At 36.8% G+C, this 18,784-nt stretch overlaps 1 protein-coding gene across 9 annotated transcripts in view; it reads left to right on the top strand.

Moving 5' to 3' along the window:
• Window positions 1–18,784, top strand: part of CEP128 (centrosomal protein 128) — a 390,276-nt gene that overhangs the window by 53,900 nt on the left and 317,592 nt on the right. For all 9 annotated transcript variants that reach the window (XM_041759758.1, XM_041759757.1, XM_041759756.1 and 6 more), the window contains exon 9: window positions 14,683–14,799. In XM_041759758.1, the coding sequence (XP_041615692.1) occupies window positions 14,683–14,799 (117 nt within the window). The remainder of the gene's footprint in view (window positions 1–14,682; window positions 14,800–18,784) is intronic.

Raw genomic sequence — 18,784 nt, forward strand, 5'->3', positions numbered from 1 at the left:
AGGGATCCCTGTAGTCTTTAATTCTTATTGAGAATTATCTTATTCAGAAGTTATCAGTATGCATTTTGTCAGTAGGTACAGAGTCCATGCCCTTCCATTTAGAACTATCTTTACTTGCTCTTCCTTTGGTCTTCCCCATCGCTTCCAAATGGCATCATAGCCATCCAGAGGTCATCCGATATTCACTCTTGCTCTTTATATTCATACTATATTCCCAACCCATTATAAAAATCTACTCTTTTTTCTTACTGAAGTCCTGCTTAGTTTCATCTACCTCTGTCTAATATTTCTGTCCAGGCCACTGTCATTTATGTTGAATTTACTGTGGTGGCCTGCATTGAATTTGTTCTCTCTCTTTTTAGTGCTTGCCCTTTCCATGATCCTCACAATAGCCAAATGATATTTATTCATTCATTCATTTTAAAATTCCAATAGAGTTAAAATGCAGTGTTATATTAGTTTCAGGTGTACAATATAGTGATTCAACAATTCTATGTATTACTCAGTGCTTATCACATTAAGTGTACTCTTAATCTCTATCACCTATCTCACCCATCCCCTACCCACCTCCCTCTGCTAATCATTTTGTTTCCTATAGTTAAGAGTCTGTTTCTTGGTTTCTCTCTCTTTTTTTCCCTTTGCTTATTTGTTTTGTTTCTTAAGTTCTACATCAGTGAAATCATATTTGTCTTTCTTTGTCTGACTTATTTCACTTAGCATTGTATCCTCTAGATCCATCCATGTTGTTGCAAATGGCAAGATTCCATTCTTTTTTTTTTATGGCTGAGTAATACCCCATTGTGTATTTATATCACATCTTCTTTACCATTCATCTATCGATGGACACTTGGGTTGCATCTATAATTTGGCTGTTGTAAATAATGCTGCAATAAACATAGGGGTATACATATCCTTTTTGAATTACTCTTTTTATATTATTTGGGTAAATACCCAATAGTGGAATTACTGGATCATATGGTAGTTCTATTTTTAACTTTTCAAGGAACCTCCATACTGTCTTCCCCAGTTAAACAAATGATTTTTAAAAAATCATCATCACAATGAATTATATCTCTGCTTTTTAAATTTCTACCTAAGCTGCTTCTGTTCCAAATTCCTTATGATGGTGTATAGTACCTATATGATCTGGGCTTCCCTATGTCCTTGAATTTGTCAAACTTATTCCTACATTGGGGTCCTTGCCTTGACCTTTCTTTCCTTTCCCACAGTTTTTGCATGGCTGGCTCCCTCTTATCATTCAGGTCTTCAGTGAAATGTCACCACTTTGAGAGAGGTCTTGCCCTCTTCTCCTTTTTGTTACAGAATTGGTAGCAGGTAGTATACTAAACACACTGTTCTCTATATTGCCTTTTTCACTTAACTGCATTTTTGAGATTTTAGATTTTTCCATATTAGCGTCCAATGAGCTTTCTAGTTCCTTTTAATGTTTACAGCATTCCATTGAATGAATTAGTTTTCTCTCCCTATAATTTAATCAGTTTCCTATTGATTGACATTTAGGTTATTTAAGTCTTTTTTTTTTCTTTTATACACACTACTGCAATTAATGATTTTGTATATATGTCATTTTCACATGAAAAAGTAAATTGGTAGAATAAATTTCTAGTATTGGACTTAGAGCAATTAAAGTATATGCATTTGTAATTTGTTACATATAGCTCAATTTTAAAATAGGTATTTTATTTTATTTTATTTTATTTTATTTTTTATAAAATAGGTATTTTAAATGCCTTCTTTTAATACTTTCACTTGAGCATTAGCATTTATCTTCCCCCTTTACCAGAAAGATGAAAAGTGGCTTACCTTAAAATTATAATGTGTGTTCTATTAATTCTAAGTGGCCCTAATATTGGGTTTCTTCTTCCCTTTGGTATCACATCCGTATACTCTTACCCTCATCACCCCCTGACCCTAGCAGTTTTATCCAGGCACATGGTTACTCAGGTAGAGATGACCATGAGACTAAATGTGAGTAAAACTGATGCATGCAACCTTGGAGCTTGAAAATAAAGCCATTTGGCCAGTTATTTGTCTCCCTCCTGCTTGTTATGTGAGTTGAAAATGGGGATGTAGCACTTACCCAGCTCGAACCTTGCAGGTGAGGATAATAACTTAGGGTAAGGTAGAGCAATACATGGGAGGAATCTGGATCTTTGAATGACCTTAAGAAACAGAGTAGCCTCTACCTACACTGCTTTCTTTTGGACTATAATATGAGATAGAAACAAACTGTTACCTTATTTAAGCTCCTGTATATTTGATCTTTTTGAAAGATCTTTTGAAAGATTGTACCCTAACTAATACAGAAATGTAAATAGAAATTGATGAGAAAGAATAGACAAAAAGAGAACAAGAACTATCTAAATGTATATTTTAGGTCCTTGGTTATTGTTGCCTTCCGTGGAATTTTGTGACTCATGGTATTAACAGCAGAAAAACGTGTATTTTGAGCATATTGATCTGTTTGGATGTTTGGGTCTATGGAGTCACTTAAGTGGCCTTATAGAATGATTATAATTCTACCACTGTTGGTTGGAACTCACAAAATACTTTGTGTTTATTCATTTTCAGTCATGCGAGTTTTGCATGTTTTATTTTTCTGAACACTGACTAGTAATGTCTGCTCATTTTATTACTTATTGTGGTCTTCAGACTTGACTAAAATAGAGCATGCATATTATGCTTTGCCCATGTTCTGATGGTTGTATAACGCAGTATAAGGTTGTACTTGCTTAGCGTTTTGCAGTTCATTAAGTGCTTCTATCAGTTAAGATCAGTTTCAGTCATAAAAAACAGAAAGCCTCAAACAGGGAAAAGACAAGACGAAAGTTATTTCTCTCTTGTGGGAAAGTCTTAAGTAGAGACTTCAGGGTTCCATGTGGTGCTCCTTACAGTATGTAGGGATTTTGGCTCTTTCTGCCATGCTCTTGTTTTTTTGTTTTTTGGTGTTATGGCCTCAAATTAATGATCGAAGGTGGCAGTATGTGTGTACTAGGCAGCAAAATGGAGGAAGGAATGAGTATGAGAACAAAAGGTGCTCGTGTACTACCTGTTATGGATAGTTTCTGGAAGTTGTCACTTGACACTTATTCCATCTCTGTATCCCATTTGCCAGAATTTAAGTCACAAAACCAAAAAATGTTTATATTTGGCAGCCACCTATCTAGTTAAAAATTTCTTTACTATAAAAGTACTGGGATAGAGGAATAAATATTGGAAAACAACTATTAATTTCTACCACATCATTTATATTTTTATCCCACCCATTACTTCTGTACTTTTTGGTCTACACTACTTTATGTGGCAAGCAGAGCAAGTCATTGTTTTCATTTTATGGAAGATGATACTGATTTTTTTGAGAGATAAAATTACTTAAACAGCTCAGTTAGTATTGGCTTCATTTCGAAGGCTAATCACCAGACAGTATGTGTCATGGCTAGGACTAAAGAGGTGGTCATTTATCAATGTATTACAGAGAAGGATAATACTGGTGAAAAATCATAATATTTTGGAATTGAGAACAGAATTCTATGAAGTTGAAATTTTGTGGATGGAGTGGGGAATATACATTTACTTTTGTTCATTAGACTCTAGCTTATACCCTGGTTGAGGATTTATTTGAAAACAGATTAAAAAATGCATTAGTTATCTACGGCTGTGTAACAATTATGCCTATACTTACTGGCATAAAACATTTATTATCTGACAGTTTCTCTGGGTTAGAAATCCAGGTGTGACTTAGATGGGTCCTTTGGCTTTGGATCTCTCACACATTACAGTCACCTCAAGGTTTGACTGATAGATCTGCTTCCTACCTCCTTCAGTTCCTTGTAGGTTATTGGATTGAAGTGTTAGTTCATCATGATCTGTTGGTCAGAGGACTCTTTGGTATACTTGACACGTGGTCTCTCCATAGAGCATCTACAACATGACAGCTTACTTCATCAGACCAAGAGAGAGGGCTAGCAAAAGAGAATGTGCTAGCAAGAATGGAAAGTCACAATTTTTGTAACCTAATTATGGAAGTGACATCTCATAACTTTTGCCATATTCTGTTCATTAGAAGGAAGTTACTAGGACCAGCCCACACTCAAGGGGAGGAAATTACACAAGTAGATGAATACCAGAAGCAGACGCTGTTGAAACCACGTTAGAAGCTACTTAACACAAATGTTAATTTCAAAACTGAGAGTCTTCCGAATATGGTAACTTGACATTATCGTATGTACTAGCTATGGTGGTGAAGTAGCTAATGTCTAAATATTTTTTTTTTAATTTTTAATAACTGGAAGTTTGTACTCTTGAATACCCCCCCTTTCTCTCCTCTGGCAACCACCACATTGTTCTCTGTCTCTTTGAGTCTGTTTTGTTTTGTTTTTTTAGGTTACATATATCAGAGAAACCACAGTATTTATCTATCTGACTTATTTTGCTTAGCATAATATCCTCTAGAACCATCCATGTTGTCACAAATGGCAAGACTCCATTTTTGGTATGTGTATGTATACATCTTTATCCATTCATTGATTGTTGGATGTAAGTATTTTCCATATCTTGACTATTATAAATAATACTACAATGGTCTTAGGCATGTATATATCTTTTTTTTAATAATAAATTTATTTTTTATTGGTGTTCAGTTTACCAACATACAGAATAACACCCAGTTCTTTTTTTTTTTTGTATGTATCTTTTTGAATTGGTGGTTTCATTTTCTGTGGATAAATACCCAGAAGTGGAATTCCTGTATCTTATGGTAGTTCTAGTTTTAATTTTTTGAGGAACCTTCATACTGTTTTCCAGAGTGATTTCACCAACAGTGCATGAGGCTTCCCTTTTCTCCATATGTTTGCCAACACTCGTTATCATCCTTTGAGCACACCTATTAGAATAGGTGTGAGGTGATCTCATTGTGGTTTTTGTTTGCATTTCCCTGTTGATTAGTGTGTCTTTTCTTGTGTCTGTTGGCCATTTTATGTCTTCTTTGGAGACATGTCTATTTAGTCCCTTTGCCCATTTTTAAATTGGATTTTTTAAAATATTGAAGCATGTGAGTTCTTTTTTTTTCATTGGAGTTCAATTTCCCAACATATAGCATAACACCCAGTGCTCAGCCCATCAAGTGCCTCCCTCAGTGCCCGTCACCCCCCACCCCCCGCCCACCTCCCTTTCCACCACCCCTTGTTTGTTTCCCACAGTTAGGAGTCTCTCATGTTCTGTCTCCCTCTCTGATATTTCCCACTCATTTTCTCTCCTTTCCCCTTTATTCCCTTTCACTATTATTTATATTCCCCAAATGAATGAGACCATATAATTTTTGTCCTTCTCTGATTAACTTATTTCACTCAGCATAATACCTTCCAGTTCCATCCACATTGAAGCAAATGGTGGGTATAGGTCGTTACTAATGACTGAGTAATATTCCATTGTATGCATATGCCACATCTTCTTTATCCATTCATCTTTCGATGGAAACCAAGGCTCCTTCCACAGTTTGGCTATTGTGGACATTGCTGCTATAAACATCGGGGTGCAGATGTCCCGGCGTTTCACTGCATCTGTATCTTTGGGGTAAATCCCCAGCAGTGCAATTGCTGGGTTGTAGGGCAGATCTATTTTTAACTCTTTGAGGAACCTCCACACAGTTTTCCAGAGTGGCTGCACCAGTTCACATTCCCACCAACAGTGTAAGAGGGTTCCCTTTTCTCTGCATCCTCTCCAACATTTGTTGTTTCCTGCCTTGTTAATTTTCCCCATTCTCACTGGTGTGAGGTGGTATCTCATTGTGGTTTTGATTTGTATATCCCTGATGGCAAGTGACGCGGAGCATTTTCTCATGTGCTCATTGGCTGTGTCTGTGTCTTTCTCTGTGAGATTTCTGTTCATGTCTTTTGCCCATTTCAAAACTGGATTGTTTCTTTGCTGTTGAGTTTAATAAGTTCTTTATAGATCTTGGATACTAGCCTTTTATCCGAAAGGTCATTTGCAAATATCTTCTCCCATTCTGTAGGTTGTCTTTTAATTTTGTTGACTGTTTCTTTTGCTGTGCAAAAGCTTCTTATCTTGATGAAGTCCCAATAATTCATTTTTGCTTTTGTTTCCCTTGCCTTCATGGATGTATCTTGCAAGAAGTTACTGTGGCCAAGTTCAAAAAGGGTGTTGCCTGTGTTTTCCTCTAGGATTTTGATGGAATCTTGTCTCACATTTAGCTCTTTCATCCATTTTGAGTTTATCTTTGTGTATGGTGTAAGAGAATGGGTCAGTTTAATTCTTCTGCATGTGGATGTCCAATTTTCCCAGAACCATTTATTGAATAGACTGTCTTTTTTCCAGTAGATAGTCTTTACTGCTTTGTCGAATATTAGTTGACCATAGAGTAAAGGGTCCACTTCTGGATTCCCTATTCTGTTCCATTGATCTATGTGTCTGTTTTTGTGCCAGTACCACACTGTCTTGATGACCACAGCTTTGTAGTACAACCTGAAATCTGGCATTGTGATGCCCCCAGCTCTGGTTTTCTTTCTCAATATTCTCCTGGCTATTCGGGGTCTTTTCTGATTCCACACAAATCTTAAGATGATTTGTTCCAACTCTCTAAAGAAAGTCCATGGTATTTAGATAGGGATTGCATTAAATGTGTCAATTGCCCTGGGTAGCATTGACATTTTCACAATATTAATTCTTCCAATCCATGAGCATGGAATATTTTTCCATCTCTTTGTGTTTTCCTCAATTTCTTTCAGAAGTGTTCTGTAATTGAGGGTTTAGATCCTTTACCTCTTTGGTTAGGTTTATTCCTAGGTATCTTATGCTTTTGGGTGCAATTGTAAATGGGATTGACTCCTTAATTTCTCTTTCTTCAGTCTCATTGTTAGTGTATAGAAATACCACTGATTTCTGGGCATTGATTTTGTATCCTGCCACGCTGCCAAATTGCTGTATGAGTTCTAGCAATCTTGGGGTGGAGGCTTTTGGGTTTTCTATGTACAGTATCATGTCATCTGTGAAGAGGGAGAGTTTGACTTCTTCTTTGCCAATTTGAATGCCTTTAATGTCTTTTTGTTGTCTGATTGCTGAGGCGAGGACTTCTAGTACTATGTTGAATAGCAGTGGTGAGAGTGGACATCCCTGTCTTGTTCCTGATCTTAGGGGAAAGGCTCTCAGTGTTTCCCCATTGAGAATGATATTTGCTGTGGGCTTTTCATAAATGGCTTTTAAGATGCTGAGAAATGGGAATCCCTGGGTGGCGCAGTGGTTTAGCGCCTGCCTTTGGCCCAGGGTGTGATCCTGGAGACCCGGGATCGAATCCCACGTTGGGCTCCTGGTGCATGGAGCCTGCTTCTCCCTCTGCCTATGTCTCTGCTTCTCTCTCTCTCTCTCTCTCTCTCTCTCTCTGTGTGTGTGTGACTATCATAAAAAAAAAAAAGATGCTGAGGAGTGTTCCCTCTATCCCTACACTCTGAAGAGTTTTGATAAGGAATGGATGCTGTATTTTGTCAAATGTTTTCTCTGCATCTATTGAGAGGATCATATGGTTCTTGTTTTTTCTCTTGCTAATATGATTAATCACACTGAGTGTTGAATCAGTCTTGCATCACGGGGATAAATCCCACTTGGTCATGGTGAATAATCTTCTTGATGTATTATTGGATCCTGTTGGCTAGTATCTTTTTGAGAATTTTTACATCCATGTTCATCGGGGATATTGGTCTATACTTCTCCTTTTTGGTGGGGTCTTTGTCTGGTTTTGGAATTAAGGTGATGCTGGTCTCATAGAACGAGTAGTACCTCATAGTACTCATAGAAGTACTCCATCTCTTTCTATCTTTCCAAACAGCTTTAGTAGAACAGGTATGGTTTCTTCTTTAAACGTTTGATAGAATTCCCCTGGGAAGCCATCTGGCCCTGGACTTTTGTGTCTTGGGAGGTTTTTGATGACTGCTTCAATTTTCTCCTTGGTGATTGGCTTGTTCAGGTTTTCTATTTCTTCCTGTTCCAGTTGTGGTAGTTTGTGGTTTTCCAGAAATGCGTCCATTTCTTCTAGATTGCCTAATTTATTGGCGTATAGCTGTTCATAATATGTTTTTAAAATCATTTGTATTTCCTTGGTGTTGGTAGTGATCTCTCCTTTCTCATTCATGATTTTATTAATTTGAATCTTTTCTCTCTTCTTTTTAATAAGGCTGGGTAATGGTTTATCTATCTTATTAATTCTTTCAAAGAACCAACTGCTGGTTTTGTTAATCTGTTCCACAGTTCTTCTGGTCTCTATTTCATTGAGTTCTGCTTGAGTCTTTATTACTCTCTTCTTCTGCTGGGTGTAGGATCTCTTTGCTGTTTTTTCTCCAGCTCCTTTAGGTACAAGGTTAGCTTTTGTATTTGAGTTCTTTCCAATTTTTGGATGCATGCTTGTAATGTGATGTATTTCCCCCTCAGGACTGCTTTTGCTGTATCCCAAAGATTTTGAACGGTTGTATTTCCATTCTCATTAGTTTCCATGAATCTTTTTAATTCTTCCTTAATTTCCTGGTTGACCCTTTCATCTTTTAGCAGGATGGTCCTTAACCTCCACGTGTTTGAACTCCTTCCAAACTTCTTCTTGTGATTTGGTTCTAATTTCAAAGCATTATGGTCTGAAAATAGGCAGGGGACGATCCCCATCTTTTGGTATCGGTTAAGACCTGATTTGTGACCCAGTATGTGGTCTATTCTGGAGAAAGTTCCATGTGCACTTGAGAAGAATGTGTATTCAGTTGCGTTTGGATGTAAAGTTTTGTAAATATCTGTGTAATCCATCTGGTTCAGTGTATCATTTAAAGCTCTTGTTTCTTTGGAGATGTTGTGCTTAGAATATCGGTCAATTGTAGAAAGCGCTAGATTGAAGTCACCAAGTATAAGTGTATTATTATCTAAATATGTCTTAACTTTGGTTATTAATTGATTGATATACTTGCAGCTCCCATATTCGGGGCATAAATATTCATGATTGTTAGGTCCTCTTGTTGGATAGATCCTTTAAGTATGATATAGTGTCCGTTTTCCTCTCTTAGTCTTTGGATAAACTTTAATTTCTCTGATATCAGTATGGCTACTCCTGCTTTCTTTGGAGGACCATTTGAATGGTAAATGGTCTTCCAGCCTTTTATTTTCAGGCTGTAGGTGTCCTTCTGTCTAAAATGAGTCTTTTGTAGACAGTAAATAGATGGGTCTTGCTTTTTTATCCAGTCTGAAGCCCTGAGCCTTTTGATGGGGTCATTAAGCCTATTCATATTCAGAGTTACTATTGAGAGATATGAATTTAGTGTCATCATGATACCTATTCAATCCCTGTTTTTGTGGATTGTTCCCTTGGATTCCTCTTTCTATTACAGAATCCCCCTTAGTATTTCTTGCACAGCTGGCTTGGTGGTCACATATTCTTTCAGTTTCTGCCTATTTTGGAAACTCTTTATCTCTTTTTCCATTCTGAATGAGAGCCTTGCTGGATAAAGTATTTTTGGCTGCAGGTTCTTCTCATTTAGGACCCTGAATATATCCTGCCAGCCCTTCTGCCCTGCCAGGTTTCTGTGGAGACGTCTGCTGTTAATCTAATATTTCTCCCCATAAAAGTTAGAGATTTCTTGTCTTTTGCTGCTTTAAGGATCTTCTCTTTATATTTGGAATTTGCAAGTTGCACTATTGAATGTCGAGGTGTTGAGTGGTTTTTATTGATTTTATGGGGGGATCTCTCTATCTCCTGTATCTGAATGCCTGTTTCCCTTCCCAAGTTAGGAGAATTCTCAGCTATGATTTGTCCAAATACATAGTGTGGACCTCTGTCCCTTTCGGTGCCCTCGGGAACCCCAATTAAACATAGATTTTTCCTTCTGAGGCTGTCATTTACTTTCCTTAACCTATACTCATGATCTTTTAATCATTTTTCTCATTTTTTCAGTTTCCCTCCTTGCCATCAACTTGTCCTCTGTGTTACTCACTCTTTCTTCTACCTCGTTAACCTTTGTCGTTAGGACCTGTAGTTTGGATTGCATCTAATTTAATTGATTTTTAATTTCTGGCTGATTAGATCTAAATTCTGCATTCACAAAGTCTCTTGAATCCTTTATGCTTTTTTTCTAGAGCCACGAGTAGCTTTATAATTGTGCTTCTGAATTGGCTTTCTGACTTTGAATTGTAATCCAAATTTTGTAACTCTGGAGAGAGGACTGTTTCTGATTCTTTCTTTTAAGGTGGGTTTTTCCTTCTAGTCATTTTGCTCTAGTCAAGTTGTACTGGAAAAGGAGAAAAAGAGAGAAGAGAAAAAAGAAAAAAAAAAGGAAAAAGAAAAAAAAGGGGGTGGGGGTGGGAAGCCATCAGAAAACAAAAAACAAGGGGGAGTATCCTCTGATTCTATGTACTGTAAATCCCTTGACTTCCCCTGGAACTTTCCAGTGCTGCTTGCTCAATAACTTGCTTTTCCCCTGTCCTTCTAGATGGTCTTCTGGAGGTGGGGCCTGCTGTGCTAATTCTCAGGTGTGTGTACCTGGAGGAGCTGCTCAGCCCCCTGCCTGGTGCAGGGCTCAGTGGGAGTTGTTTATTCTGTGAGGCCACTGTGAGGCTCAGTGGGGGTTGTTTATCCTGTGAGGCCCCAGGAGGAACACAACAGTGGCGGCGGCCAGCTCTCCAGCCCTAGAGTCAGCTCCCGTAGTAACTACCGCAGCTTCCAGTCTGCAGGGTTTTGGATGCTCCGGGGGCAGGGGCGCTGATCTGCACAGCTCGGGGCCGCCCAGCGCAGGAGTAGGACACTGTCCTGTGCCCTCCCGGCCTCTGCCTGTCCTCGGGGGGAGCGTCGTATCCTGAGCTGTGTCCCCCGACACCCTGTGCTCCCGGGCCTGTGCTGCTGGAATTGCGCTCCCGGCTGCGCAGCCCCCTCCGTGGAGCTTCTGCCCGAGCCACCCCCCGCGCTGCTCCCTGGGCCCCGCCAGCATGGGCTGCAGCCCCTTAGGGAGCTTGGCCGTGGGGTGTGGCGCCCTCTTCCCAGGGCGCAGGTGTTCTGTTAGTGCCCCTGGTGGGAGTCTGAGGGCATCCCCACCTCTCCTGGGATCCTGCTCCCAACTCCCTGCGACTGCCTTTCCATCCGAGAAGATTGGTGAAGCTCTTGCTTCTCCCTGACGGGGTTTTCCTGTCCTGGGGACACTTGCCCCGGCCTTAGCCCAGCTCCTCACGGGGCCCCTCCCCCTTGGATGCTTTTTTTTTTCTTTATTTCTTTTTCCGTCTTCCTACCTTGATAGAAGTGTGAACTCTTCTCACTGTAGCATTCCAGCTGTTCTCTCTTTAAATCTCAGACAAATTTGTAGGTTTTCAGGATGATTTGAAAGTTATCTAGGTAATTTGGTGGGGACAGGTGGACAGGTCACCTCCAGGTGACTTGGAGGCCCTACTCTTTCGCTATCTTGCCCCCTCCTCATGTGAGTTCTTTATACATTTTTGATATTAACTCCTTATTGGTTATATCTTTTGTAGATTATCTTCTTCCATTCAGTAGGTTGCCGTTCCTTCTTTTTTTTTTTTGATGGTTTCCTTTGCCTTGCAAAAACTTTTTAGTTTGGTATGGTTCTATTTATTTATTTTTGCTTTTGTTGTCCTTGCTTGAGGAGACTGATATAAAAAAATACATATATATTGCACAGACTAATTTCCAAGAGCTTACTACCATCCATGTTTTCTTCTAAGAATTTTACAGTTTCCAGTCTTCCATGTAAGTCTTTTATCTATATTGAGTTTATTTTTGTATATGATGTAAGAAAGTGGTCCCTTCCCCCTAAAAAAGAAAATGTTCAAGATTAATTCTTTTGTGTATAGTTGCCCAGTTTTCCCAACACAATTTATTTATTTATTTATTTAAGATTTTATTTATTTTTTTCATGAGAGACACAGAGAGAAAGAGAGGCAGAGACATAGGCAGAGGGAGAAGCAGGCTCCCATCAGGGAGCCCGATGTGGGACTCCATCCCTGAACTCCAGGATCAGGCCCTGACCTGAAAGCAGAGCTTAAACGCCAAGCCATCCAAGCTTTCTTCCCAACAATTTATTGAAGAAACTGTCTTAATAATTTTGGGTTTTTATTTCAATATTTGGGTGTTTAATTTCTTTAATTTTGAAAGGATGCTAACAAGCATAGCCTTATTTCCTGAAAAATAGAAGTCATTCAACTCATTGAATTTAATGAGAGAAATTCTAACTGCTTGTTCAGTGTCACTCTTCAATGATTAGCAAGCTATATGAAGGCAACGTCTGTGGATACAGCATATGTATTGCTGTATTCCTAACTTCTATTTACGCCAACAACTGGAACAAATGAGTGTCCATTCATGTTTATTGAACAAATGCATGAAAATGGACCTGGGGTTTATAAGATACTGCTGGAAAGGGAGACCTATAGTAGGCTCATTTTTCTCATTGATTAGTTGTATGACCTCCGGTTAAATATTTTACCTCCTCAGTCTTTTTAGACTAAACAATTTTTATAAAAATCCATAATACTTCCAAGTCTTAAACAGATCCCAGACTAAACACAAAGCTCAATGCGGGTCCATGAGATCAAGCCCTGAGCTGAGACCAAGAGTCCAATGCTTACAGGACTGCACCACCTAGGGGACCCTACCACTTTTTAATGTTGAGTAGCGTTAAGCACATTCACCGTTTTTGCACTCTGTTTTACCTTGCAAAACTGGAACTATACCCTTTAAGCAACAACTCCTCATACTACCCTTTTCCTAGTCCATGGACGTCACCTTTCCTCTTTTTTGTCCATATGAGTTTGACTACTCCAGGTACCTCATATAAGTGGAATGATAACAGTATTTGTCTATTTGTGACTGGCTTATTTCATTTAGCATCATGTCTTCATGGTTTATCCATGTTGTAGCATGATAAGAATTTTATTCCGTTTTAAGACTGGATGATTTTCCATTGTATGTGTGAACCACATTTGGTTGATACATTTATCTGTTGGTGGACACTTTAGTTGCTTCCATCTTTTGGCTATTGTGAATAGTACCACTATTAACGTGGGTCTACGAACATCTCTTTGAAGACACTGCTATCAATTTTTTTGGGTATACACCTAGAATAAAACTGCTGGTAACTTTATTTTTAATATTTTAAGGAATGAACATTCCGTTTTCCCTAGTATCTATATGATTTTATATGCTACTAACAGTGTTAGTTACTCTTCAACATTTGTTATTTTCTATTTTTTTTGGTTGTGTTTGTTTTTGATAGTAGCTACTCTAATGAGTTTGAGATGATTCTATATTATTTATTTTCTAAAGAGTGTTGCTATTATTTTTACATTCAGAGTGAACTGTAAAGAAATATCCATTTTGTAAAAAATTCGTTAGTTAACAACTTTTTTAGTATTGATCCAATATTATTTTCTATCATTCCAGCAGGTACTACATTTATTTCATATGTAGTAGTAAATTGTTTATTGGGAAATTAGGGTTGATTACTATGATAAATTAGAAGCTTGATGCTGACGGGTGTTTTGAGTTTTTAGTAAGGCACTGTATCCTAGTAAATATCTTAATTGTTTTAAGCAGTTAAAAGGTGGAAACCCAAGAATTTTCATTCTTAGTAAATATTAACTGGTAACTTTTTTGATGGAACATTTTTGCTCAGCTTTTATTGACTAATTAAGCTATATTTAGGATGTCATTTTAAAAAACAATTTTATTTGAGCTATAATTTATCATAAAATTAATCTACTTTATGTGTACAATGATTTTTAGTAAATGTACTGAGTGTGCAACCATCACTGTAATCCAGTTTCTATCCAATTTCTATCTCCCCAATAAGATTCCTTGTGACCAGGAACTTTCTGGCTATATAGAATTGTTGACAAAATATTTCTTATAACTGGACTGTATTTATTGCTTCTCTTAAATGAATCCAAATGTCTTTTATCTCCTGTAGCCTCCTGCATGAAATATATACATCATTAAATAGGTAAATTTTATTTAGAGGACTACATAATGATACACAAGAAATGTGTTTGAATTTGTAAAATTTTTAGCAAGGAAAATCTTGCATCAGAGAAAAAAATCTTTCATGTTTATTTTAAGGTTTCAATTAAACATTTTTCTATTTGACTTTAGTTTTAGATCTTTTACATCTGGTTTATTTTCAGTAGATCACAGTAGAAAAGATTGACAAGCTAATGAAAAACGCTTTTAATTATCTGCTGCTCATAAACATCAAAACCTTCCTAGGCAGGTCATGTTTATTTATAGATTATTAAAATGAGAAAGAACTTAATAGAACAGTTTATCATTAATAGAGTAATAAATGCAGTCATTGGCATGGTATTTTCCTTTTACTTCACCAGAGGGCACTCTTTTCTAGTCTATTTTAACTCTGATCTATTGAATTATTATACTTTGAAAGATTTAAATCCTTTACTGAGATCCAGGTTTGGATTATTTGGAGACTAATGATTTTATTTTGTAACTTTCAGTCCATTTTTTTTGGTGATTTTTAAAAATATTAGCATTAAAAAGAATGCAATAAAAAGCCAATCTTAAATGTTACAGGTACTAGTGTATCTGACGTAAAATATCTCTTCAATATCTTCCTTTTTTTTGCCTAACAGCTCTGTAATGTCACTATTTCTGTCCATGTTAAGGTTTCAGATCGAGTGGAACGACGGCTTCAGGAAATAGAAAGAGAGATGCGCACAGAAAGAGAGCTGGTGGAAAGACGTCAGGATCAACTGGGAATTATTTCTTTGCAGCTGCAGGAGGTTTGTGAAAAATACCTTCTCAGAATGTAAATCTTGAGTTTGGATAGTTATTTAGCCATTGTTAAAATGGTTAGAGTTCCTTGGTCATTACATATATATTTTGGTGCATATGAGAAGTATAGCATATGGGTTATCTAGTTCAGTGTGTGAACACAGCCCTACCTGGTTCAAACTCAAAGTCTACTGCTTGCTGGCTGTGTGGCCTGGGGCAAGTTCCTTATCTAGGCCCATTTCCTCTGTGGAAAATGGAAATAATAATAGTATTTACCTAATCATGTTGGTGTGAGGATAAATGAATGAACACTTATAAAGCATTTAATACAGTGTCTGGCATGTACTAAAAAATATTAACTGAAAGTATGATTACCCTGATCAGTTTTTCTTGTGATGAACTAGACAGGGGTCAGTCAGCAAGCTATGGCCAAATGTGGCCTATTGCCTATTTTTGTAAATACAGTTTTATTGGAACACAGCAATTCCATTCGTTTACTATTTGTGGGTGGTTTCTTGACACTGTGGCAGCACTGAGGAGTTGTAAAAAAGACCATATGACCCACAAAACCTAAAGTATTGACTGTCTGGCCCTTTTATAGAAAGTTTGCCAACCCCTGGACTAGACTATAGTCAAACCATTCCAAAATTGAGATCACTTACCTTTTAGGTACCTTTTTTATTTTGAAATTTCAGACTTAGGAGGGAGTGGAAAAATTAGAACAAAGAATTTCTTCTGTATACCCTTTACATAGATTTCCCCGAATATTCACATTTTACCCCACTTGCTCTATCATTTTATGTATTTATGATAATTAAAACAATTATACATTACAGATACATAATTTTTTGAGCTAGTTGCAGAAGTGATGTAAATACTTTTAAACCTAAATAATATAGTGTGTATATTCTCTTCCGTAATCATAGAAAATTAGCATTGGATCAATATTATGATATCTATAGTTTTTTTTAAAATCTATACTTTTTATTCAAATTTTGCCACTAACATCCTTTTCTGGTCCAGGATACAGTAAGGGTCACATACTGCATTTGTCTCTTCAGTCTCTTTTGATCTAGAACAGTTTTTTCATTTTTTCTTTAATGTTCATGACTTTGACAACTTTGCAGAGTGCTGGCCAGTTATTTTGCAGAATGTCTTGCAGTTTGGTTTATTGATGTTGTCTCATGACTGAATTCGGATTATGGACTTTTGGCAGGAAACTCAGAACTTGGTGTTGCATTTTTTCTGGGACACCTTATTAAGAGGCATGTAATGTCTATTTATTCTATTACTGGTGAAAACTGAACATTTGGTAACATTCATGAAGCACTTGTTACTACAAGTGATGCTAAATAGTGATATTTTTTGGTACACATTCCATCATTTTTTCTATATTTATTAATTGGATTTCTATTCTGAGGAGAGGCTTTGCTTTTTCCGATTAATTAATTAATGTTGGTATAGATTTGTGAATTCTCACTGTATTACACTGGTTATGTTTTATTACTATGATTGTAGAAAATTTGGGCAGCCTGGGTGGCTCAGCGGTTTAGCGCCTCTTTCAGCCTAGGGTGTGATCCTGGGGACCTGGGATCGAGTCCCACGTCGGGCTCCCTGCATGGAGCCTGCTTCTCCTTCTGCCTGTGTGTGTCTCTGCCTCTCTCTCTCTCTGTTTCTCATAAATAAATAAATAAAATCTTTAAAAAAAAAAAAGAAAATTTGTTGAATTTCCCTTTAAATATGTATCTATACATAGAGTATAAAAGTTAAACTCTATGTGTGCTTGAAGATCATTGACCCTTATAAATTGATGGATTAATTTTTTTTTAAATTATTAGGATATACTGCCAATTGAAAATTAGGAGCAAAAATGGCAACCCTGAAATTACAATGTAAGCAATAGAAAAATCTACCTTTGTTTTCTAAAATTCCATTTTCTTCCATTTTATAAAAGGAGGCATACCCCTGTTAGTTGGTGATTACTTTGAAGAGGATACTTTGTTGAATAATTAGATGTGGGTAGCCTTTTTTTTTTTAAGTTTGATTTTTATACATTTGTTCTCAAAGCAAATTGCATCTGGTGAGCATAAGAATAGTACTGAAGAGACAATTGTTCTTTTTTGCAAGAGAAAATTAGAGAAATTTTCCATACTTATTTTCTTCTTTCTTTGCAGAATGCACAAAATTACAAAGAAAGAGGGAAAGGAAGATTGCTTCCCACCCCTATTCTCGAGAAACCCGAGCCTGAATATTTGCATTGTAATTGTCAATTTGACTAAAAGCTTGAGCTGTGATTTGGAATTCCATCTCTGACAATACAGTAGAGGATCACTATTGATAAGAAATGTTTAATTTCATATTTTGTCACTTTAATATAAGTGGTGACCTATACGCCTTTAAAAGGTGGTTTTGGATTAAACAGTGCAGTGGAAGCTGGAAGGATTAATTTAGGCTGATATGTTTCCTACTCCCAAGTTAAGTGGCTTAGGCTGTTCTGGAAAGGTCATGTTTAAGGAAAGGAAACACTTTGTTTTCTTTTCAATATTGCAAAAGGTACTTTTGCAAATACCTATGCTGTATGATGATAGTAATTGATATATTTTGTTTCTGGCTATGGTGAGAAAATGAATCTATAGGTGAGTAAGGAGGTCTGGACTTTTAGCCACTGTACTCTTCTGCCTCCCTAAAATGTGTAATTCAATATTAGTGAAATTATGACATTTAAAAATTGTTAAGATAATAGGAGTATTCATTAAAAATTCCAGGATATCAGAGATTTCTAGGTATAATGCCATATTATGGGGAGGCAATATGTAGTTTTGGCAAAACCTTCTTTTTAGTGATCTTAATGAGGTTCTTAGGTCCTTGGAGTTTTATTCCCATTTAATGAAAAATACAGTTGTTAATCATTGGAAATTGGTTGAGAAACAGCTACTCTGCTCTTCTTGTTTAGAGGTCTTAAGGAATTATTCACGTTTTTTTTTTTTGTTGTTCACTCTTTAATGTGTATGTGTGTGTTTTTTTTCTCCCTCCTGGTCTAAGCAGGAGAGCTATGGACACTGGAATCTGCTTCCTTTATTGAGTCGCAACTATTCATGTGCTATTGGTGTCACATGAATGTCAGATTTTCTTTAACTTGATAAGGACATTCACTGGCCTTCAGACTTCATATATCATATTTTAAACAATGTTGTTTTCATACCTCAGTAGAGGCCTTCTTAGGTGATTATTTTATATTGTATAATAAATATTCTTTTTATGCATCTCTTAAATTTTGAATGGTTATTCTAATATTCTGAAATTTAAATAATAAAAGTTAAATATTGTTAAGCCTATAACCATCAATCTTTCCTTGTTTTTAAACCGATGTGCAAACAATAAAATACTTGTTTAACATTTATCATATTACAAACTCCTTTTGATCAGATGCTTGATAGTAACTTTGATTAGTTAAATTTAGTGGAGCAGGGGAGGCATGGTGGGTGCTAGGGACACAAAGTATTTAGAAATAAACCCAAGTTAAGACTTTTCTTTTGGTAGGCCCCCAAATAACATAAAATCCCAATAAATTCTTGGCTATGGCATCTTGGGAATTTCTGACTTGTTTTTAACTAGCTGTTTCTAGTAAGTTGAATGTTATATCTTCGTCTTCATTTGAATTACTTAAAATGAAATACATGAGATAAGTGCTGGGTTCATATTTGTATATGCCTTTCAGAATATTTTATAGTATATTAAAGTGCTAGTTCTCCCACTTACTCTCACCAGTAATATTCCATGCTTGCCAGTGATCAAGGGTGAATCAGTTGCCTCAAGGCTTAAAGGTGCTTCATGGAGAAGTCTGTGGGGAAGGTGAAGTATGGAATCTTAATTGAAGATGTTGAAGATTAGTGGGAAATTGTTAAGTGTAAAATGGGAGCTGAGCACAGTGGTTTTCAGTCTGTACACCTATGAGAAACCAGATTATGTGAGCCTCATCAGTAACATTAAAGC

Source organism: Vulpes lagopus, chromosome 6 (assembly GCF_018345385.1).
Source record: "Vulpes lagopus strain Blue_001 chromosome 6, ASM1834538v1, whole genome shotgun sequence".
NCBI classification, from domain to species: domain Eukaryota; kingdom Metazoa; phylum Chordata; class Mammalia; order Carnivora; family Canidae; genus Vulpes; species Vulpes lagopus.